We start from the raw sequence: 25,285 nt of genomic DNA on the forward strand, positions 1-25,285 counted from the left end.
TTAACTTCTTACGAAGAGGCTTCGGTAAGTGAAGGTGACGTTGCTGTTTACACATGGGGCAACGCTAAGTGCTGATGAGTTGACTGGCGTCGCCTTTGGTCGCCATACGTGTCAATATCGGTAAATCTTAGTATCCAAGCAACTGTGAACGACTGATCACTTTCCCACGGGAATAAGTGGGTGTCAGTTTGATCTATTCCTTGAAGTCTTTCCAGACCTTTGAGCTTGCCATCCTTTCTTTTTTTTTTTTCCTCATACACTGCACTGGGCCTGACTGGATGTATACTGCTTTTCGTTGACGTTGTCCCCCTATACGTTTTCCATTTTTCATATTTTTTATGGACCGGAGAAATGTGAGAGGTCGGGGTTTCACCTTTAACCCCTTGTCCAGAGTTTATTTACTCTGTACCGACAAAGCCATGGCTTTACTTCACAATTTTGGAGCTCAAGCACAGCTTGTTAAGCAAGCCGTTCAAGAAGAAAAAAAAATCAAAGAAAAACTAAAGAAGAAAAGAGGAGAAAGAGAAAGAGATAGAGGAGGAGAAAGATAGATGGATAGAGGAATACAGACTGGGGTGGGAGTTGTGGTTGGAGTGTGGTGAAGAGTTTTAAAGCAAGAGAGAAAACGAAAGGAACGAATGGACCATCTGAATTTCCGTTGTTTTTATAGCTAGAAAAAATGGTTTGATTTCCATTTTTCTTTTCTTTTTTGAGTGTCTCCATGAAACCAATCGAAGAGGACCATAAGCCATATCAACTGACCCTTGTCTCTTAAACTCAACGAAAAGTACATCAAATTGTACAACTTAAATAATTATATCTTTCTCTCTGTGTGGATATATATATATATGTGTATATATATATATATATATATATATATATATATATATATATATATATATATACATATATATATATATTTATATATATATATGTATATATATATATGTATATGTATATATATATATATATATATATATATATATATATATACAGTGTATATATATATATATATATATATATATATATATATATATAATAACAAACGTAGTGAAAACTTTGAGCAAAGACAATGGGTTTTCATCGGGATTCGAACCCGAGACCTCCGGATTACTAGACCGGTGCTCTACCGACTGAGCTATTGAAAGCCCTAGATCGGTGCTCGTGTATATTATGTATATTATGTATATGTATATTACATTTTTTTATGTATATTACATATGTATATATCTATCTATATACATATATTAATATGTTAATTACAAACGTATATAAATGTACATGTAAAAGATATATGTATGCATGTGGTTTATCCATATCTATGAAATCATAGGCCTCGAAGTCTATATGTGGTGAACGTGGCAGGGACATCAATCTCTTCTATTGAAAAGAAAAAATACTATCACAAGCAATTAGAGAGATACAGATGTGATATAAAAAGTACATGGAATGTATTAAAACAAGCAATGAATATCAATCATCAATCTCTTCTATTGAAAAGAAAAAATATTATCACAAGCAATTAGAGAGATACAGATGTGATATAAAAAGTACATGGAATGTATTAAAACAAGCAATGAACATATCAAATGAAAAGTTTAGTATTTCAAAAATAAGATTTAATGATGAAATTATTGATAATTCTGCGGATAAAGCAAATGTGTTTAACAGATATTTTACAACAATTGGAGAAAACATTACTCAAGAAATTCCCGATACTAATAAACATTTTTCTGATTTTTTAAATCAATATAATATGAATTCAATATTTTTTACTCCTACCACGAGGTATGAGGTTACTGATATTGTATCTTGTTTGAAAAACAAAAAATGTTCAGGTTATGATGACATAAGCAATATTATTTTGAAAGGTGTCATATCTTCTGTTGCGGATCCCTTGGCACATATTTTTAATTTGTCAATGTTAACGGGTGTGTTTCCGGAACAAATGAAAGTAGCTAAAGTTATTCCCATATATAAGAATGGAGATAAGTTAGATGTTAGCAATTATAGGCCTATTTCTTTATTATCTTGTTTGTCCAAGATTTTAGAGAAAATTATATATAAAAGAACGATGAATTTTCTAAAAACGTATGACGTTTTTACATGCAATTCGCAGTTTGGGTTCCGAGAAAAGCATAGCACCTGTCACGCTTTGTTGAATTTTGTTGATAAAGTAGCACATGCTTTAGACAATCACTCTCATTTGATTGGTATCTTCCTGGACTTCTCCAAGGCCTTCGACACTATAAACCACGATATCTTACTTTACAAGTTGTCTCATTATGGTATACGTGGGAAGGCCTTGGAGTGGTTCAGGAGTTATCTAACTGATCGAAAACAATATGTTTTTCTGAACAATCATAAATCTGATATGAGAGAACTTAAGTGTGGCGTGCCACAAGGTAGTTTATAGGGCCCGCTGTTGTTTATTGTTTACATTAATGACTTTTGTGCTTCGTCCGATGTTTTATCGTTCATACTTTTTGCCGACGATTCAAATGTATTCTACTCACATGAAGACCCAAATACTCTTGTGCAGACAGTTAATTCTGAATTACAAAATTTATGTGAGTGGATACGAGCAAATAAGTTGTCTTGGAATATCCAAAAAACAAAATATATGCTTTTCAGTAACACTTTAGATAATTTGAATGCGGACATTTGTTTTGGTGACGCTGTCTTAGAAAATGTTTCCCATATAAAGTTTCTCGGCATTACAGTTGACAATAAACTCTCTTGGAAATTTCATATCGATAATGTCTGTAAAAAAATTTCACGTAATATAGGTGTTATTAATAGAGTAAAATTTTTCATTCCTCAACATTCTTTGTTTATATTGTATTCATCTCTGATATTACCTTATTTGAATTATGGAATTTTGGTATGGGGAAATACGCATCAATTATTGTTGGATAGGGTTCTACTGTTACAAAAGAAGGCTCTTCGCATTATTTGTAATACCGTTCCATATTCTCATACAGATCCTTTGTTTTTTGATAATAAGATTCTGAAAATTAAAGATTCGTTTTTATTACAAATGGGGCAATTTATGTATACTTATAATAATTGCCTCCCGTAGATTTTTAACTTTATGTTTATGCGTAACCAGGCATACCATAGATATCCAACTAGACAGTCAAATGAATTTCATTTACCTCTGTTAAGAACCTTGCTAGCTCAGCAGACTTTTATTTATGTAGGTCCTAAATTCTGGAACTCCCTTCCCATGGATATAAAAAATGCACCTTCATTGAATTCTTTTAAAAAGAGATTGAAAATGTTTCTTTTGAAGTCTTATAATGTAACCGAATGAATTTAATTTTGTAATGTATTTCGTAAGCACGACATTGTCTTCTCTTCTTTCACTATAGGCTGCGTTCTCTTGAGGCATAGATAATCTTTACTGCGTGCTAGTATTCTATACGTGCTCTCGTCCCCACAGTTACAATCTCTTCCGCTGGAAAGCAGCTCGACAATGTATCACTTTCGAAGACGCTTGGCTAATTGTCTCTGTGGGCTTTCGCCCTTGGTGATTGCATCAAAATTATTTAGTCTTTTCTTTTTCTCCCTCTCTCTCTCTCTCTCTCCCTCTTTTCCCTGTTTTTTTGTTTCCTCTTTTCACACTTTTGGTTTTTTTTCCCTCTCTATTCCCGACTTCCCCAGTTTCCCGCACTCTTTGTAGTTGTAAGTTTTTCACCCCCTTATTTCCCCCTTTCCCTCAGAGGTACCCACATGATACAAGCCTAGTCTTTTGAGTGGGTACCTCCACTTTTTTTTTTCGCAGAGTGTATATACAATGTATGTATCTTTTTTTTTGTACTGATCATGTAGACATGTACATTTTGTTAAGTCTGTCTGGTTATGTATATTTTGTTACTCCCATGTCAAACTCATAATATTGTTTCTTGTACATTCTGTTGGAAAAAAAGTGAAAATAAAGTTTGAATTTGAATTTGAATATTCTATTGATACTTATCCGTCAATCTGCAATGAGTACGGATTCTTCTCACACGAAGAATCTTCGTTACAAGTCTTTCTTTGTAACATCGAAACACGCGCACCTTCCATATGACAGCTGAGACACACTTAAACGCCGAACACACTTTCCTGTACGACTGTGCTGCTAACAACGGACCTATAACAAAAACACGAACACCATCAGGTTTACACTGAAGGCCACTCCAAACTCATTGGTATGACAACACCACATCTGACACCTGGCTTACACCTGAAAGCTTATTACCATTTATCTTTCAAACACTGTGCATTAAAAAAAAACACACAAAAAAAACATAAATCGGTAACACGAAAACACCTAATCTGACATCTTATATATGCATCGAGAGTTCACAGCAGAGAACATTGCCCCATGTCTTAATCGCAAGTCAAGCTGCCGGGTCAATGACATAGGTCTGAATGTATGACCGTTCATGAACTTGTAGAATGTAGCAACGATGCAAAACCACCAAACCCATGCAGATCAATGTCTCTTTGAACTGATGGTTTAAGGCGTGGCATTACTCAGCAAGACCGCTCTACACCAAGCACGTTGATTGGTCCCGACACCTCTAAATCAGTAAAATGGTAGACATTGCAGCGAATGGTTTCAGGATAGATTTGAATAGTGCCGGCAACATTATCCGATGACCCGCGGAAGTCATCGGTGTTGAACCTTTCGAGTAGTACTTATATGACCAGGAACGCGCTGGACTAGCAGCATTTATCCCTGTTCTTATCATCATGGTAATTGGAATAGTGGTTACCATGCAAATTTGTAAAATGTGTCTTTCCCACGCTGAACCATCTTCAGAGATAGGCCTACAATGTACGACAAGGTTCATTCCTAGGTTGAAAAATGCTTTGTAACCCTAACGAAAGTTTTCTTTGCTTGACAATAGAATGACGAATATAGAAAATAATATTATCTTGACATATCAATAGTACCGCATTAACACGCACCGTTCTTCAATTCCATTCTCATTTTCAAGAATGATAAAGCTGCACCATCCAAATGGGCATTGCAGACGACTAATTTGGAGAAATCACGAATGTGGTCAATCTCAGTTTGCAGAGCCCAGTGCTTTTCTCGACCAGACATTCACTGAATTTCGAATCATGATAGATGTGCGACGACTTGTTGAAACTCGCCTTGGAACCTCGAGACGAGATGGCGACAAGGCAACATGTAATCACTTGCCCTGACACCTTGTTCAGGACCAGTAGAGCCTATTGCTCAGGACTGGAAGAAGAAAGGGAAGGAGGCTTAAGCCCACGGCACCCTATACGACTCACGACTATATACGGCCGACAGACTTTGTATCCGAAAGAAATCACAATAGCCTCAGAATGAACACGCTTGTTTATTTCAGTTCCAAAATCGCTTAGTCGTATAGTCGTGAGTCGTATGGTATGCGGCGGGCTTTAATAATAAAATTCACCTGGGCGCCTCGTTCAGAGCGGCATTATAAAACAGAATTGTAACTTCTTCGTGAGACCAAGAAGGCAGTCCTAGTACCTCCTTGTTAACACTGCAAGTCTCTCATGCAGCCTTTTTTCAGGATGGGCTTTTAACATTCATCTCTTTCTCGCCTTCTTGTTATAAAGAAGGTGCATGTAAACAGTTCTCCATTGAAACTTTTTGCTGGTCTCAACATCACCAAAATAAAAGAGAGAAAAGATTAAACATACCAACAACCAAATTAGCCACCAAATTTGGTTAAGCGACAAAAGCGTTGTGGTTTTTTTTTTTCTTACCATGGCATTAGAAATAAAGGAAGAAAGATAAATCGCATTTTCTACTCCTTTTTTTTGTGACCTAGATCAATATTTTGAAACATTGCTTCCTTCCCCTCCACCGAAAATAGAACTATAAACCAAACAAGAAGGAAATTGCATCACGTGCGCGGGATCTGTCACGAAAACCGCCTTAAGGGCTCGCACGTGGTTTGCGGGTGAAAGAAAATGTAACGTTAGGATTTTAACATTTTTAGAGGGAAAATGCATCAACTAAACTGTTAAGCACCTCACCATTCCTTTGCTCATTGCTGGGCGGCAAACAGGGTCGCAAAATGACAACCAACCCAGATTTGTTGTCTCGGAAGCGACGTTTTAGCTAAGCCAGCAAATGCAAGTTTTCCCAATCGCTTGGTCTTGTTCTTCACCACTATTGGTTTAATAATCTCTTCCTAATTTAAAGGCCTGGCTGTTATTTCTTGTCCCTGTCACCAAAGTGATTTTAAGTAACTTTGTAGGTATGGTTACATTTCTAATGAGTTCGTAACAATGCGATCCAAAGTAAACCATTATTTGTAGCACATCCGAGGGAATGGATTACATTTTGTTTTACATAAATCCCACATTTGGTGGATATAACATGCCCAGGTACACCTGATTTATTCGTAGCCCCTCAGAGGGAGAATCTGCCAAAATGAGGCAGAAAAGGGATACCGTAATATCGAGAGCTGTGAGACAAAAGTTGCAGTTCACGGAAAATTGGAACAAGCGAAGACGATCAGCAAAAACGTTTTTGCCATTTGAATGTCAAAAGTCAACTCCGACGGCGCCCCTTGAGCGTCTGGATATTAAGGTCTGGTCGGTTGTGCAAAGTCGAACTTGCCAAGTACTTCCGATTTGTAAAGGATTATACTACTACTTTGAAATAATTTCTACGACCTTACTCTAGATAAGTTTGCCAAAAATCGAGAAAGGCTAAATATTCTGTCCAAGTGAAGATGGTGAAGAAGAAGAAGAAGAAGAAGAAGATGAAGATGATAAAAAAGAATTAAGATGAAGTAAAGAGAGGACTCCGCGGGAGAGATGGCAGCCAAAGTCCTTGAAAAGCGGTAAAAAGGAAAATTAGGGAAACGAACACATTATCTAAGCACTTTGATAGTTCGACCTTGAAACTTTCTGCCCAGAAGTCTCCTTTTAAGTGTTGAACGATAGTGGCGAAAATCTAGATTTAGCAAGGTTGACGGAAAGCGGCAAGAAGGCTGGAAGGAGCTCCTGAACGAATATCGACTAAAAACAAATTTTCTCCTTTGGGCTTTTTGTTCAGAATGAAGTGAATTGCTGGAGAAGAAGAATAAACAGAAGAAGAAAAAAAAGGAGAAGAAGAAGAAGAAGAAGAAGAAGAAGAAGAAAAAGAATGAGAAGGAGAAATAAAAGAAAAAGAATAAGAAGTAAAAAGAGCCTTTCGAAAGAGAGATCGCAGCCACATTAAGTCTTTGAAAAGAGGTGTAAGGAAATTCAGAGAACCAACACACTTTATCTACATAAACATATCAATAGCTTGGCCTTAACACTCTGTATAGAAACGACTATTTAGGAGTCAGACGGTAATGTCAATTATCTAGCTTTGACAAGACTAATAAAGAACTCAGCAAGAAGCTCCTCCTCAACGAATAATGATGACGAACAATATAAAACTCCTTTCCTGTGGCTCATTTTTTTTTCCAACTGAAGTGAATAATGCTGGAGAATCAACCAAACATCGATCGAGTCAGTCAAAGGATCCAACATCTGAGGAATGAATCGGTGTACCAGTCTTGACATTTGGGAAAACCATTTTCCTTGAATATGTAAGCTTAGCTGCTTTCGGGAAATTCAGTCGCGTTAGGATGTTCCTTTCTTACGACCATTTTTCTTCTTCTATAAGCTAACGATGAAAACGACAGTTCATTTTCAAGGCGACCTTCCTCAATACGTTGAAATAACCAGAATAGGACAGGGTGGTGTTGTAAAGATCGGAGCTGATGTGAAAGAGATTGAGATGGAAATGTTAAGTCTCTTTATTTTGTTAATGAACAATTTAACCCCAAAGATTGAGAAGGTTATTACCTAACAATTATTGCGACATTTCGGAGTTTATTATGTATTCTATTTTGTAGACACGTCCCTTACAGTTATGTAAGTAAGATGTAATTTCGAATTTTACCCCGCGGCCTCGATCCATGTGAAGCAGCTGCCTATATGATTGCGGTCTCCTGCTTTTCTTTTCCTATAATTACTATTTTCTTTGTTCTAAATTTTGGTTATTAACACTTTTATAATAATTCGGAATGAATATTCAATCATCACTTAACTAATTTTCAATAGTTATTTTTACAACCTCCTTCTGAATTTCCTTGTGAAATATAGTATGCTACACGTCTTATACATCGAATAATGTTATGTTCATAATCTTTGTATGTATTTTGAATCAGTTTGTAAAACCGTATGCTAAGCCTCATATGCATCGTGTAATAATGTTATCCTCAAAGTGTACACTATTCTCTTGTTATGTGTGATTTGAAAAAACAGAAGTAAAACCGACCAAACAAACAAACAAACGGACAAACTGAAAAGAGGGCTTGAAAGGGAGCTGAAGATCACTTTTGAAAAACAAATGTCGTCATCCCTGACTGCAACACAACCTCACTTTGCGCGGGAAGTTGCCTCTGACGGTTCTTAGTTCTTGGAGAGACACACAACCATTTCATTGAGAAGGAGAAGGCAGGAAGGGGAACCGTTCAATCGGAAGGAACCGTTGGATATAAACCCCGGATAATATGTCCCTTGTGCTGAACGCATATGGACAAACGTTGGGCTCATTGATGCCTTACAGGCAGGGAGACAAACATGTTTTTCTCTGCATATGTGTTTGGTGTTTACATTGATAAGAGTTATCGGAGAAAATGATGCGGCAACAGATTAAAGGAACTATTAACAAGAAAGAAAAAAAAAAGTCGAATCAAATCAGCTAGGCATCCAATAGCAAATTCAAACCACTTTGTTAAGCTCATCTCTAGTGAAGTCAATCTGTCCTAACATATTTCTTCTTATATCAGAACCGGCACAACAACTAAAATTATTCTCGTTGTTGCATGGATGAGCAAGTATGTATTTCCAGTTCGCTTATCGTTTTGCGTCATTATGAAAGCGTACATTATGTCTCTAATTCTTTTTTCCTCTTTTTTTTTTCAGGTGGAAATATCATTTTTCTTTTTACAAAAAGCACGATGTACGAAACTACTTCTTAGTAACATAAAGTCAACTATTAATTTGGACATTAATGATACTGTACGTACGAACAATACAAGGAAACTTATAAAATTTAATACTTGGTATTAAGTGTGTTTACGCATTTCAGGGGTCATCCTTTCGTTTCCAACGAATGCACAGTCCCAGTTACACCTTGACTCATTGATGGGACACTAGTCATGACACATTTCAGCTAGCAGCGGGAAAATATTTCTGCAAAAAATTTCATTTCGTAAAGTATTTTCTCGTCAGGGTCAGGGAAGTGAGAAGAAGATATGGTGAGAAAAATTCCTCCGGCTGCATCCAGTGGCGAATCCATTCAAGCCTTTTCAAAATGAACCTGACCCCCGAGGTCACGATGTAATTTCCATGGGCTCTGCACGTGTCATAGAAGTGCCGCGAAAGCAGCGGTATCAAATTAAAAAAAGAAGCCACCAATAAACAACAAACACTCAAACAAGATCGGGAAAGCAGCACGCGGGAACAATCCTGAAAAAACATGGTATACAGAGCCCAGATATCTCATGACATTCATCAAAATCTTCACCAGCCCGGAATAATTCTGCAATATGTTCTAAACGTATTTCGTTTTTGTTTTTTTGTTTGTTGTTGTTGTTGTTTTTTGTTTTTTGTTTTTGCTACAATGATATTTGCCTTTTAATTTTTACGCCACAACGGAATGAGAGGTCTTAGGCCACTAAAGAGTGGTGTATGATGAGCCCTAACAACTTTCTGACTCGAGGCAACAGGGAAATATCATTTAGCTTCTATTTCCTTTCAAATTTGCAAATAGAAGTATCTTTTCTGACCTGCTTGAAATTTGATGAATTTAAGCAGTTCCATCCAATCTCTCGCTGATGTAGGATATGCAGTAATATCACGAAAGAGGAAAAGATCAACATTTCTGAGGGCAAAATGACCCCAAGACCTGATGCCATATACTATTAGTTGAAAAAAGCGAGCAACAAACATTCGAGGAAACACAAATGACGTGATTTCAGCTGTTCATTCACAGAACAACTCCCCGTACCTTTGTTGTCATCCATTTTAAAAGTTTTAACATAAAATATAAATTATGTGGATATGCACACACACACAGCCGTAAGCACGCACTATGTACATGTATATTATATACACTCAGCAAAAAAGAAAAGAAAAGAAAGTAAACACTTTTTCCAGTTAATACTTTTTACAGAAGATTTTGCTAAAAATCAATGTGTCATATACCATACCAAAGATTATCTAATTGGCTATTAACCTGGTAGGTTTATTCAAAGGGAAATTTTACGCATGAGTGAACACATTCGATTTTGTCCTCCAAGGCAGAAAAGTAAAAATCGCAGAATTGGACATATTTTTGAAATTCATTTGCAAATGCCCTCCAAGATAGCAATGGTAAGAAAAGACCAATTTAACGCAGTGAGAGACATGGATGAAACAGCAGAAATAAGTTTCCGTTCCCTTGTTTCCCTTTATATTCAAAACAAAAACATAGTGGGGAAACTGAAAGTGGAACAAAAGCATTTTCCATCAATTCAAATTTTAAATGACATAGGAAGTAAGCCGTAAAGATGATAAAGACGACAGAATTTCTTCATTTTACCTCTCAATTAAGGAATTTAAGAATAAATGAGACAATTTCAAGAACAAAATATTATTTCAAATTTTCTTAATTTGGAATAACGTTTCAAATTTAACTTTCTTTGTTACCAAAATTGTTTTCCTCTCATGTCTTTTGACTGCGGATTTGGCAGAAGTTTCTTCCTTTTCCTCCATTATCATTTGCCTTTCTTAATCTTTGAAGGATTACAGAGACATTATAGAGATCATAGGTTGATTTGTGAATTTAATTTGCATTTCTATTGTGTTGAATTTGTCTTTTGTTCTCATTAATTATGGAAGAGCAAATACGCTTGATTAACAATTTGTCCATTTTTCAATTTTTATTTTTGTGCCTTGGAAGAGTAAAACGAATGTGTTCACTCATGCGTAAAGTTAACATTTTCATTGACCTACTAGGTTGATAGCTAATCAAATTACCTTTAACATGGTATATAAAACACCATCTTTAGCCAGATAGTCTATGAGATGAACTTGAAAAAGTGCTTACATTCTTTTTTTTTTTTGCTGAGTGTATGTATATATATATATATATATATATATATATATATATATACATATATGATATGTGTGTGTGTGTGTGTCTGTGTTTGTGTGTGTTATTCTTTATAGCAAGGTTATTTGTGCAAGTAAAAAATGTTTTTGTATGCGATAAATATTCATTTAGTGGAGCAAACTTTTGCCAAATATTGTACAAGAGCAGTCGTATATTTTCATAATTGAGGACTAAGTGAAAATAAAGTTAAAATGTGGAAAACAGGTGATGCAGTTTAAAAAAGTAGGAAACATAAGGGGAATACAATATGAATTTTATTTGGTTAATAAAGACGATTATAGTTTTTCGTTGAAAAGAAGACTATGGTTTTTCGTTGAGAATATGTGGAAAACACAATTTTGTTTCAAGATATTCCATCCAGAAAGGTGTATGATCTTATTATAACAAATCTACAGCAATCATACACTGTATGAATTAAAAATGTTCACAATAACTTTACACTTTTGATAAAGGAAATTACTGATGTTTTCTTCAGACCAAGACGCACAATGCTTTTGACAAAAAGTCAGAGAATTTCAATTCAGATTATTACATACAGTTATTACAAATGAAAATCTTTGGTTCTGTTGAGAATAATCTGTGTAGGGAATTGGTGGAAACATATTCTGGGCTTGTGTGTTTGCGTAAGAGGACCCTGATATCAAATGCATTTTTAAACAAAAATATCAATTTTGATTTTATTTTTTATTTTTTTTACATATAGGTCGGAGTATGTAGTTCCTAATTTTGAAGAACTTTGTAAGAAATAATGTGATATCGGGATGAAGAAAAAGAAATAGCTTTATAAAGAAATAAGTTAGAACTACATTTGGTGAAATGGGAAAATGTTATTGGAACAAGGGCTCGTTCTTCTGACTCTGTTATATAGTTATTACCGCTGTTAGTATTGATATGGTGTGCAGTTATGTTTTCTTGAATCATATACCGCAAATTGGTAAACTGGTGTTTAGGGTGTTCCATCAAGATTGAAGGCGTTTACTATCTGTGAGCGTGTATGTGCTTGTTTGTATGAGTGTGTTGGTGTTTTGTGTGGGTGTCTGTGTACGTGTGTTTATGCTTTTGGGGTTTTTTGTGTGTTTTTTTTTAATTAAGTGACATTAAAGACAGCTTTATTTAGGCCTATATTGCTTAAATTCGTTGAAGAATAATTTGTGTATGTTCGTGTGTTTGTGTGTGTTTTAAAAGGGTAACAGGTTGTACAATGTTCACAAAATAATGCCGCACACGAAGCGACTTCGAGCCCTGGACTATGTACCCTACCCCCCCCCCCCCCTTCCCACTTCTAGAGCATTCTTTGCCCTTTGCCACGACAACACCTATCGTGACAATTCCTGTCATCGCAGGTAACACCTCACCACTTTCTGCGCCAAGCAGCTCCGGAGGTGAGGACAGACAATGGATACCTCTTGGCAAAGGGCATTAGCATCTTGCTGAGCTCATCCAGGGCCGGCGAATGGGCGTGCAGCTCGCACCACGAGGCGACCCACAACGCTCTTGGGCGTCCCCTCATTCGTGCTTCCCAAGTGGTTGTGATCTTCATTCGGGCGAGCTAAACTCAACCTTGCTATTCGAGCTCTTTCTCAACGTTAAAGTGCAAGTATAAAGTTTTTACAAGTTCGCACCAATAGCAAGAATCAAGTAAAATTCAAGCGAAAGTAATGGCAGATTTATTGTTTTAGATAAAGATCGAAGATAATTCAAGAAAGTCATAGAATTTTAATGAGTTGGACATTTTCATGAAATAGTGAACCAACCACACGTGCATATACGAAGATTTTATGATTACGTCATCACCTCACAAACCTTCCACTGACCTGTAAATAAATCTTTATTAAACCGCCTTTTCGACGAGAAACCGATTAGAGGTGACTGGCACGCCTAGTGTCACACTGAATGTGGACTTATTGTAAGCTGTTGATAACGATGCCTTCTAGATAAAAAGGGTTACTTCAAGGTGAAAACCGGTGACACTTTACAAATTCGATATCTTCCCCCCCCCCTTTAATTTTATGTCCGATTTGCCTACACTAAACATTCCACCGTTCTCTTCATCTGATTTTGCTCAAGTTCTCAAAGTCAACTTGAAGATTATGTCAAATTGCACTTTTAACCTGTCATCGAGTTCCTTCCCAGCCCGAGAGATGGCAGGAGCATAACTCTTTACTCATTTTTTCATCTTTGACTTACTATCGCTTTGTTAAAGGGTATCGGTGGGCACGACATTAGTTTTGCTGTATGACAGTCTATACATCAGTCATAGATATATATAACTATAATTATCATTTTGATATCAAATTCACAACAGGAAAACATTCACAGAATATTTTGCCCGGTCTATAAGCTCTGTAACGATATACAGTATTACTCTATCGCTGGCCCCTGCATGAACCTTCATGATGTCGCAAACAACGCGCTTGCGCATGCGTGATAATGTAGCTGGTCTACGCCTAATGTACTCGCTTGCGGGCAGCCATTAGACAGATATTACCTTTTCAGAGGAGTAATACAACATTTGGCATCCAGGTGGAAACTATATTTTCCCGGATATATTATATTTTCCCGAAACGCTCAGTGCTAAGGGAAAATATTGTCTCGAGGGGAATTACAATTTCCAATGGAGTATAGAGTGTTATGCTATACAACGATAGACAAGGCACACATCATTTCTCTTAAGCCCTATATCGACAGCCAGTCAAATTCTGCGATTATCTGATAAGCGGTGTACCTGATATGACGTCACGGCAGGTTGTATGATATCGATCCTCGCTCCTTTAATCATGTGATTGCATTGTGACCAATCACAAGCCAGTATTTTTGCATAGACCATTTGATATTGCCCTGTTGTTACTGATACAGTGGACCAAATGATTTACAAGCTATGAAAGTGAACATTAAATGAGTATCATGAGAACGCACAACCAGGTGAAAGTCGTGCACGGAATTTGCATAGTGGATAAATTCCGCAAACGCTAGTGTTCATTTCTTTCTTTCTTTCTTTCTTTCTTTTTTTCTTCAAAAAAATCGTAGCCATGTGATGAATATTTTATTACCCTGTGTGTTTAAACAAAAAAACAAAAACAAAACAAAAACAAAACAAAACAGAACAAACAAACAAAAACAAACAAAAAACGGTAGGTAAAAGCCTTCCGCAGCCCTTTTACAAATTTCAGGGGAAATTGGATCACCCACTTAAAGACTCCGGGAGAAAAGTAGACAACATAAAAACGGTGCCAAGGACAACAGGAAAAAACAACAACAACAACAGCCGATATCCGCAAACCGTCATCTCTTATATTCCAAGCACATGTGAACAGAAAAACCACCTGCCGTCCTTACCCTTTAATGAAGGGAGTGTCTGACTTACCGGGGTTCAGTCCTCGGCAATTTTGCCTGCTTCCTCCTCTGTTGTCATCGCACAGTTTTGAAGAGAGGTAACGCTGCTTCATGCGAGATTTCACGTTTTCCGCCTTGAAGACGAAAAGGGGTGGGGGAGGAGGCGAACGAAAGCAGATATTATAATCCGTGCAATTACAGCTGTGACAATGTTATGCAAACAATGATAATGTTGCTAATTTAAATTAATGATTTTGGGGTCTTGGTGAGGTTTTTTTTTTTTATTGCAACGGATTGACAAATTGTCCTACATTGACGTAAATTAGCATATTCAGTGGTCATACAAAACCTAGCCATGATAAAAGTCATTGGCATCCATACTCAGGTTGGACTCGAACCAACGACCTCCTGATTCCTAGACAGGCGCCATGTCAACTAGACTACAGAGCTTTCACATGCCGGTCAGTCATTGTTGGTTGTGATCCCTTAAACCCTTATAGCAGCAGGTAATGTTAGCGGTAAATATGCTAGATGGAAATATTATGGATTTCTGTTTTAAAGTACTTTACGATGTTAACCTAAATTAGAGGCAAGCAGCTCGAGCAAAATACATAGTTGAATACAATACTAAGACTGAGAAATGTGTTCATTTTCATTTGATTTTTTGTCTCCGACATCGTCATCCTTCACGTATCACCTCTCATGTTCAGGCGAAAGATTGAGTTTGAAATGACCTTTGTAGAAGATATAGTTTACCTTACAATACAAATCATTTCTTTTTTCAAAAACAAAATGTTCTAGAACATCATACATGATGATGGAAGTGAATTTCAGATGCACGTCACTTAATCACTACCTCGACACCCACGAGTCATCCAACTCACGAGTCATACTGCCCACGAGTCATGTACAGCCTAGGAATTTTCCTACAACTCGCGAATCATATAACTCACAAACTAGACACTAATTGAGCAAGGCCCACGACTTCGACATAAATAGAATAGGCTCACAAACTATATATACGGTCCACGAGCTAGACACTAGGCAAACAAGGCCCTTGAGCTCAACACTAAGCAAATAAGTCCTACGAGCTCGACACTAGGCGAAAAAGGCCAACGAGATCGACATTACATCATGGGGCTTAATGTACGTAGTGTGGAGGTCGTGGATCTTGTTTGCTAGTGTCGAGCTCTTGGGCCTTATCTGCCTAGTGTCAAGCTCATGGGCCTTATTTGCCTAGTGTCGAGCTCATGGGCCTTATTTTGCCTAGTGTCGAGGTCTTGGGCCTTATTTCCATAGTGTCGAGCTCATGGGATGGGTCTTATCTGCCGAGTGTCAAGCTCATGGGCCGTATTTGCCTAGTGTCGAGCTAATGGGCCTTACTTTGCCTAGTGTCGAGCTCTTGGGCCTTATTTTACCTAGTGTCGAGCTCTTGGGCCTTATCTGCCTAGTGTCGAGCTCATGGGCCTTATTTGCCTAGTGTCGAGCTAATGGGCCCTACTTGCCTAGTGTAGCCCATGAGTATGTATTCTGCCAGGCTAGTAGGCCTGCCTGTATTACTTGGTGTCTAGCTCTAGTGTTTGAGGCAACAATTGTCACTAGTGCTGGATGTTTTCCACTAGAGAAGAAGGAAACATTAAACTTTTGGTGGTATAAATTGAGAGGAAATAGAGGTCGCTCATGGATGACAGATCGAGAGTGCCCCGACAGAGCAACGAGTTGAAGAATGGCTTGACGCGAACTAAAATTATTTCCTTAAAGGGAAGCTGCAAAATTACTGCCGCGCTTCAAACGAATTCCTTGGAGGAAATCAAAACAGCAAATAGAATGTAAAACTATATATCTTTTTGTCAAACCAAGATTTGGTCAAGAGTTAGATTATAATAAAATAAGCTGAAATATGTGACTAAGTCAATTTTCATGAATTTTCGACATACATTGTTTTGCCATCTCAAGGCCAAGGTTCACATGATATCCACACTGTATGTATATCATGGTGCTACAATTCGTAATAAATAATTAGGGTGCTATGTGACATATAGTGCTTCATAAAAAAGTAAAGTACGCCAAGAACTGGCCATGGAAAAAAGGCAAAAACATGGCATCTCACAAATACAAGATTACATTTGTATATTATATCACAATAATACTGAACTTCCAATCGAGCGTCTGGTCTGGCTTTACTAAATCCATGGTTTAATAAACATTTGCTGGCCACTTCGAGCATGCTTCGAATAAGAGGCTACAGAATCTACATTTGAATTCATGTAATTCATGTGTGATGTGAGTCTTTCTTGCATGGTGCTACGGCTTACCTCCGCACCGGCCCGGCTAAACCTTGGTGCCCTCGATGGTGAGGCGAGTTCTTCCATCTGTCTTCTGGTTGCTTGCGGCGCATTTCGGGCAGCCGGGGAATTGCGCTGCTCCTGCGCAGTCATGCGGGCGTTGGAAGCCAGCTGACCGGCCTGTTGCTGAGAATTAAGCTAGGCAGGAAAAAAAAAGGGGGAAGCAAACAGAAAATCAAGAGACAGACGAAAAGATGAAGAAGAGTTCCAATTCAGCAGTCAAGGTCGAGGGAAGACAACAGTTGAAAGAACATAAAACTTGGTGCCAGGACTGATTAAGATTACAATTACAGTGCAGACGATACAAGACTAATCGAGAGAACATATTCTGAAGAATGGTTAAGGTTGTCCTATCTTGGGCAATATTTTCAAGCACCCGGAGTTTTTCGTTATCTTGAACAGAAGACAGCATAATGAAGTAGTACAACAAATTATCAACAATAGTAAATAATTTGTATTGCACTCGTCAATTGATGAAATGTCTACTGCCTTGACTGCCCCACATTCGATGCGATTTATTCCCATCGCATTTAGCAGGGCACGTGCAGAGGTCAAATCATAACTTTATGGAGCGAATCATAACTTTATCAAAGAAAGACCTGTGACTACAATCACGATATATTTCTTCATTTTCAAACTTTTCACTGTTTTGTCGTTCATAATGTGGGGTAAAAAATGTTTTTCAATCTAGTCTCTCTCTTCTGTGTGTGTGTGTGTGTGTATGTGTGTGTGTGTGTTTTTTTTTTTTTTTTTGGGGGGGGAGGTTATTTGTTCGGTACAAGTCACGGCCATTAGCCTCTTATAATTCCATAATCTAGAGTTGATTCTCAATTTGGCAACAGACATGAGAAGATCAAAGTTCCTGTTCGTATCTCAAATTGGCAACGATTTGCAAATTCCTTTCTGACTTTGCGTAGATTCAATGAATTTAGCCACTTCCATCTGATCTTTCTTAGATATAAACGATATTCAGTAAATTCAGAGTTTCAATTGCTTTTTGAGATTCCCGTGGATTTGGTGAATCAATCAAAGCTTCCAGGGTTCAGTTCAATCTGGTTCATGCACAAAACTGTCATGGCAGCTAATTGGCTGAATTGCAGAGTGACATACACACATACATATAGGGCTCACACCCGGAAATACGATGGAATGTCCCAGACCCCTTCACAAATTCGTACCAAAGATACCAAAATAAATGAAGGAAAAAATTGATTAAAAATCAATGATGTAGTTTGGCAAAAAACTGAATAGCTGTAGATGTTGAGTATGAATTCCTCTACAAACTGCAGTTTGGTTGGAAGATGAAGGCTTTTCTGATGGAATTTGAGGGGACTATATTTCATTGGGTACGTGTACGGAAAATAGGTGATTTTTTGAGTGATAAGAACTCGTAGTCTGGCTTTGCGGACCCCTGGACAGAATTTGGACGGAAGAATCCACCCTGAAAATTTGATGGATGAAAGGGTATATCTCACTTATGCAGGTTAGTTAAGCTGAAATACCTCATTTCTCCCAGCTATTTTACAGAATTTTTTGAAATTTGATTTTTAACACACATCCCTATGGGGAAATATTTATGGGTGTGAGCCCTATAATTACATAATTATATGATGAAACTGTGAAAGGTTAATAACTTTTGTCCACAAAATGAAAAAAAAAAATACTAAAATGGCAACAATCGACAATCAATAGAAATATCAATTACTAACCAGCTCAAAGGTGTAAGAATAACCGAATCACTTGTTTGTATCAGGCACAAGGTTTGCTATTACATCACGTACTGGTATATCCTAAACCAACTGATATAGCGCCCCTCGTCATTGTGCCGTATGCTGTGTGCTTTTAATTATGACATGCACCAATCAGGTGAAAAGCAAACGCACACACACACACACACACACACACAGAGATAAAAGGTAAATGACTTTCGGTTGTGGGATATACGGAGGTACATACGAGCGGCAATAAGCCAAGTGTGTTGAATCTGTAAAATATAACTGTAAAATCTCATCTACAAACACGAATTAAGGCTCATCTTGAATAATGATAGCTTATGATAATGATAGCACATAATATACATTCATTCATTCATGTTTTATTTTTATTTCCAATCAATATACATAGGTAATACAAACGTCAAATGATAACATATCTTGTAACATATAATACATCTTGTTTCATAAAGGACTTGGTGGAAATGAAAATTGAGGGGCTGCTAAAAAGCGCCAGATCAGATACATCAGATCAAAAGCTTAAGATCACTTTGTCATTTTGTCTAGGTCTAATCTTGGAAGTTACAGGAGACTGTATTGTGTTCCAATTACGGGACTTCTCTGTAAGGAGATCATAAAAGACAATGTGAAATGTTCAGAGATAAATAGTAGTGCTAGACTTTAGATGTAGATATCAAGTCTCATGATATCCCAAGATTTGCCTCATCTAAACAATCGGTCATGAGGGCGTTTGAAGTATAGGAGCATTATATCTTTTTATTTTATCTGATTAAATCCTATATTTATCTGCAGACAGAATACAAACAATAAAGAAATTGCGATGGTTTTAACATATACATTTCTAAATGCAAGTGATAATGATAATCGGTGCATATAATCTTATGTCTATAATTACTATTATTTGTAGTACTAATGAATTTCTAATATCTAAAATACATAAACATAATTTAGCTCATCTCCACCAACCTCATCACCATTACTTATATCATTAATGTGATCATGCTTAAACTGCAGAATACTGCACACAGTAAGTATAATGGTCTTAATCTTATCTCATGTAATGCGTACTAGTACCCTCTTCTCATCTTTCTACACATTCCAGCACCTCAGTTCCAGAAAACAAACTCAAGCAGTACGCATTCCTCTTTAGGGATAAACATGAAGTCAGGAAATATTATTGATACTGGTATTGGATATCTCTTTATTGTTAAGAATAGATACTTGTCTAACCTTGGTTTAACACTTGACGTGAAATCCTTACCCATTTCAACACAAAGGCCCTCAACTTCTAGATAATGTTTCTCTGCTTTGAGAAGACTTTTTAATACTTTTTTTCCTTCTTTTCTCTTTTTTTTTCTCCTTCCCAGTTTGATTTCATGTCAGCTGACATTGGTTCGTTTGATTTTGTTTTATATCGGTTTGTAGCTTCGTTAATTCATTATTCGCTGTTCTATGTATTTTTGAGGGTCCCACATCATACAACAAGCTCTGCTTTTTAGTGGGACCCTCCATTTCCCATTCCCATCTTTAATTTGTTTGTACTACATGTACATGTATACATTTGAAAAAATACAGTTGTGTTTTCTTCATTGTTACTCTTTTTCTCATACATTTTGTCAATTTACGTTTTTGCAATTATTACAAATAATATGTTCTGCTTATACATTGTATATAATTTCTCTGTTTATTTCATGGAAATGAAAATAAATTTGAATCTTGAATCTTGAATATAATTCAAATTCAGCAGATCTGTAGATAAAAGTGATGCTATGCTTAAAACTTGGACACGGCACAACCCTTGGATCCAATCCACAAGGCAAGGATAATGTTTCATGATGAGGAATGCATGACGCAGATCATTTGCTTGTCAAGTTTTGTGAAATATGGGAAAGAGATGAGAAATTCAATAAAATGTAAAAACTCTTACCAGGGATTGTCGATTTCCTTCTGTAGCATCTGTGTAGTAGTTCCATTTTTTCCTTTGCAAGTCAGGAATAGTTTCACTGGCTGCCTCGTCATATCTTGTTAAAAACTCTTGAGGAGTTGAACCACCGATGGGAGTACCAGTGTCGAACGTGCCACTACCACCGCTACCACCACTACCACCACCACCAGTCATGAAACCTCCACCACCGGGACCTCTTCCAGTCCCACCTCCTCCCATAAAACTGCCCCCACTACCACCGGTACCTCCTCCTGTTCCACCTCCCCCCATAAAACTCCCTCCACTACCACCAGTTCCTCCTCCTCCTCCCATGAAAGTTCCTCCACTACCACCAGACCCTCCACCTGTTCCTCCTCCTCCCATGAAACTTCCTCCAGTACCACCAGTTCCTCCTGTCCCTCCTCCTCCTCTCGTAAAGCTCCCTCCAGTACCACCGGTTCCTCCTCCAGTTCCTCCTCCTCCCATAAAACTGCCCCCGCTACCACCAGTCCCTCCACCTGTTCCACCTCCTCCCATGAAACTTCCTCCAGTACCACCAGTTCCTCCTCCTCCTCTCGTAAAACTCCCTCCAGTACCACCGGTTCCGCCTCCAGTTCCACCTCCTCCCATGAAACTGCCCCCGCTACCACCAGTCCCTCCTCCTGTTCCTCCTCCTCCCATGAAACTGCCTCCACTACCACCAGTTCCTCCTCTATTCCCTCCTCCTGTAAAACTTCCTCCACTACCACCGGTTCCTCCTCCAGTCCCACCGCCTCCCATGGAGCTTCCTCCACTACCACCAGTTCCTCCTGTCCCTCCTCCTCTCGTAAAACTCCCTCCACTACCACCGGTTCCTCCTCCAGTTCCACCTCCTACAAAGCTTCCCCCACTACCACCGCTTCCTCCTCTAGTTCCTCCTCCAGTAAAACTTCCCCCACTACCACCGGTTCCACCTCCACTGCTACCTCCTGTAGTAAATCCTCCGCCTCCAGTTCCTCCCCCTCCTCCAGTTCCTCCTCTACTTCCACCTCCGGTAAAACCTCCTCCACTACCACCGGTTCCACCTCCACTGCTACCCCCTGAGGTAAATCCTCCGCCTCCGGTTCCTCCTCCAGTTCCTCCACTTCCTCCTCTGTTTCCTCCTCCGGTAAAACTTCCCCCACTACCACCAGTTCCTCCACTTCCACCTCTACTTCCGCCTCCGGTAAAACCTCCTCCACTACCACCGGTTCCACCTCCACTGCTTCCTCCCGAAGTAAACCCTCCACCTCCAGTTCCCCCTCCAGTTCCTCCACTTCCTCCTCTACTTCCTCCTCCAGTGAAACTTCCCCCACTACCACCAGTTCCTCCACTCCCACCTCTACTTCCACCTCCGGTAAAACCTCCTCCACTACCACCGGTTCCACCTCCACTGCTTCCTCCCGAAGTAAACCCTCCACCTCCAGTTCCCCCTCCAGTTCCTCCACTTCCTCCTCTAGTTCCTCCTCCTGTAAAACTTCCCCCACTACCACCGGTTCCACCTCCACTGCTACCTCCTGTAGTAAATCCTCCTCCTCCAGTTCCTCCACTTCCTCCTCTGTTTCCTCCTCCGGTAAAACTTCCCCCACTACCACCAGTTCCTCCACTCCCACCTCTACTTCCGCCTCCGGTAAAACCTCCTCCACTACCACCGGTTCCACCTCCACTGCTTCCTCCCGAAGTAAACCCTCCACCTCCAGTTCCCCCTCCAGTTCCTCCACTTCCTCCTCTACTTCCTCCTCCAGTGAAACTTCCCCCACTACCACCAGTTCCTCCACTCCCACCTCTACTTCCACCTCCGGTAAAACCTCCTCCACTACCACCGGTTCCTCCTCCACTGCTACCCCCTGAAGTAAATCCTCCGCCTCCGGTTCCTCCTCCAGTTCCTCCACTTCCTCCTCTGCTTCCTCCTCCCGTAAAACTTCCCCCACTACCACCAGTTCCTCCACTTCCACCTCTACTTCCGCCTCCGGTAAAACCTCCTCCACTACCACTGGTTCCACCTCCACTGCTTCCTCCCGAAGTAAAACCTCCGCCTCCGGTTCCTCCAGTTCCTCCAGTTCCTCCTCTACTTCCACCTCCCGTAAAACTTCCCCCACTACCACCAGTTCCTCCACTCCCACCTCTATTTCCACCTCCAGTAAAACTTCCTCCACTACCACCGGTTCCACCTCTACTGCTTCCACCTGAAGTAAATCCTCCCCCTCCAGTTCCTCCAGTTCCTCCTCTACTTCCTCCTCCTGTAAAACTTCCCCCACTACCACCGGTTCCACCTCCACTGCTTCCCCCTGAAGTAAAACCTCCGCCTCCTGTTCCTCCACTTCCTCCGCTTCCTCCTCTACTTCCACCTCCTGTAAAACTTCCCCCACTACCACCAGTTCCTCCACTCCCACCTCTATTTCCACCTCCAGTAAAACTTCCTCCACTACCACCGGTTCCACCTCCACTGCTTCCACCTGAAGTAAATCCCCCGCCTCCGGTTCCTCCTCCACTTCCTCCACTTCCTCCTCTGCTTCCACCTCCCGTAAAACTTCCCCCACTACCACCAGTTCCTCCACTTCCTCCTCTACTTCCTCCTCCTGTAAAACTTCCCCCACTACCACCGGTTCCACCTCCACTGCTTCCACCTGAAGTAAACCCTCCGCCTCCGGTTCCTCCACTTCCTCCTCTGCTTCCACCTCCCGTAAAACTTCCCCCACTACCACCACTTCCTCCACTTCCTCCTCTACTTCCACCTCCGGTAAAACTTCCCCCACTACCACCGGTTCCACTTCCTCTGCTCCCTCCCGAAGTGAATCCTCCTCCACCAGTTCCTCCAACTCCTCCACTTCCTCCTCTATTTCCACCTCCCGTAAAACTTCCTCCACTACCACCGGTTCCTACACTTCCTCCTCTACTTCCACCCCCGGTAAAACTTCCTCCACTACCACCGGTTCCACCTCCTCTGCTACCCCCTGAAGTAAATCCTCCTCCACCATTTCCTCCACTTCCTCCTCTACTTCCTCCACTACCACCGGTTCCGCCTCCACTGCTACCCCCTGAAGTAAATCCTCCTCCGCCAGTTCCTCCACTTCCTCCTCTACTTCCACCTCCGGTAAAACTTCCCCCACTACCACCACTTCCTCCTCCCGTAAAGCTTCCCCCACTACCACCGGTTCCTCCTCCACTAGTCCCAGTTCTCCGTCCACCTGTCTGCATTGCATTATTCTGTCCCCGATTCATAGACTGGGCAGCAGTCGGATGATAGCGATAAAGGCAGACGACAATGGCACTAATTACGAAAAGGCGAGACAGCGATATGTAAGCTGCCATATTTGCTTAGTTTTAGTTGGCCTTTCGGCCACAAGCTCAAGAAAAACGGTATTCCAAATATGAGCAGTAGCTGGGATGATATGCACGAATGTATTCGTATATATTTCTGACAGTATTTGATGTCGTCGTCCGATGGAGCAGCCTGGCTGAGTTCAGTCTCCCCGAAATGCTATGAAAGGTTGCCAATGCTGCTTGTGCAGCTGCGTCCCTGTCAAACTCCTTCGGAGACGTTCATGAACTGAACTGAACTGAGAACGTTTCATCACATCAACCGCTGGTGTGCAGTCTTACAGGCCCACTCTTCTCGAGAGTTGCAAGTTGCGTGGCATTACAGAGCCCTCTCAGGTTCGTTACCTCAAAACACCGTATACAGCGTCTAGTTAGAGGCGGCAATGGTATAGAGAGAGTTAAATCTATCCAACAGGAGTCTGACGAGGCAGGCTAGGGAGAGAGGGAGAGAGATGGTTTGCGTGCCTCGGAGTGGACACGCCCCCGTGAGGATGTGGACCAATGCGAACGTTTTTTTTTTTTCAGTTTCCTAGGTTACTGATGGGTTTCTCCGCCCGCAGTGAGTCAATGTCAAGAGTAAACGAAATTAATCTTTGTTTAAAAGATATCTCTTCTTTCGGTTTATTTCACCGTGAAATAACGCGTTTTGGATACCATGAAGAAAACTAGAAAGAGGGAGAGAGAGCTGGGGGGGGGGGGAGGGAGCTGGAGAAATTTTTAACTTAACATTCTCTGAACGATAGCGTTGAAGCGTGACAAATTAAGGCGATCTAGTTTCCGTGAACGTGTCTGGAAGGAAACTTTGTTTCCATAGCCGAGATTTTATGTATAAGCACACAGGGTTGTTTTTCCCTTGTCTTCAAACCATGACTTCTAGAAGAGCTGAGCTTGGAAGCAGTGTTGCATAGCTCAGCATCGTACCTCTGACCTGACCTAGCTGTTTCAGCTTTGGGGTAATTGCATCGAGTTTGACATATTTTTACACCATGCGAAATATCTTCACTGCAACAGAATGATAAAACCGGGATGTGAACTTCATACATCTCGGAAAAGGACATTAACAAAACTTCTTGCCTATAAAGTATCTAAATAAACAGTCCATTACTCTCTGTTAACAACTCGATCATATATTTCATCCCGTTAAGACAGGAGCGTGTTACAACGTACAGTTACTCCCCAAGCCACCTCGCACGGGAGCACGTCGCGAGCTAGACACACCCACGAGACATACAGCCCACGAGTCATCATACAGCTCACGAGTCATAAAGCCCACGAGTCACACAGACAATGAGTTATGCAGCTCACAAGTCATACGACAATTGAGCTAGATTGTATAAGTAAACAAGGCCCATGAGATTGAAATTATGAAAGATATGCCCATAGGCTATACGAGCTATCGACATTTATAATA

General features: G+C 39.9%; 2 protein-coding genes across 2 annotated transcripts in view; both read right to left on the minus strand.

Annotated features, from left to right (window-relative positions):
- Positions 1–21,165, minus strand: part of LOC140241377 (angiotensin-converting enzyme-like) — a 41,375-nt gene extending 20,210 nt beyond the window's left edge. The window contains exons 1-3 of the mRNA XM_072321108.1: positions 20,539–21,165; positions 16,849–17,016; positions 14,565–14,667 (exon numbers count right to left, since the gene is read on the minus strand). Coding sequence (XP_072177209.1) covers positions 14,565–14,667; positions 16,849–17,016; positions 20,539–21,165 — 898 coding nt within the window. The remainder of the gene's footprint in view (positions 1–14,564; positions 14,668–16,848; positions 17,017–20,538) is intronic.
- A 599-nt stretch (positions 21,166–21,764) lies between these two features.
- Positions 21,765–23,756, minus strand: LOC140241378 (uncharacterized; the record flags this gene model as incomplete). Its single annotated transcript, XM_072321109.1, has 4 exons — positions 23,451–23,756; positions 23,256–23,399; positions 22,983–23,129; positions 21,765–22,901 (listed from the first exon to the last, which is right to left on the minus strand). Coding segments are annotated over exons 1-4 (1,734 nt in total), but the record flags the coding sequence as incomplete, so codon positions are not given.
- Between the last annotated feature and the right edge of the window lie 1,529 nt (positions 23,757–25,285).

The sequence above is a fragment of the Diadema setosum genome, chromosome 18, assembly GCF_964275005.1.
Source record: "Diadema setosum chromosome 18, eeDiaSeto1, whole genome shotgun sequence".
Classification (NCBI taxonomy): domain Eukaryota; kingdom Metazoa; phylum Echinodermata; class Echinoidea; order Diadematoida; family Diadematidae; genus Diadema; species Diadema setosum.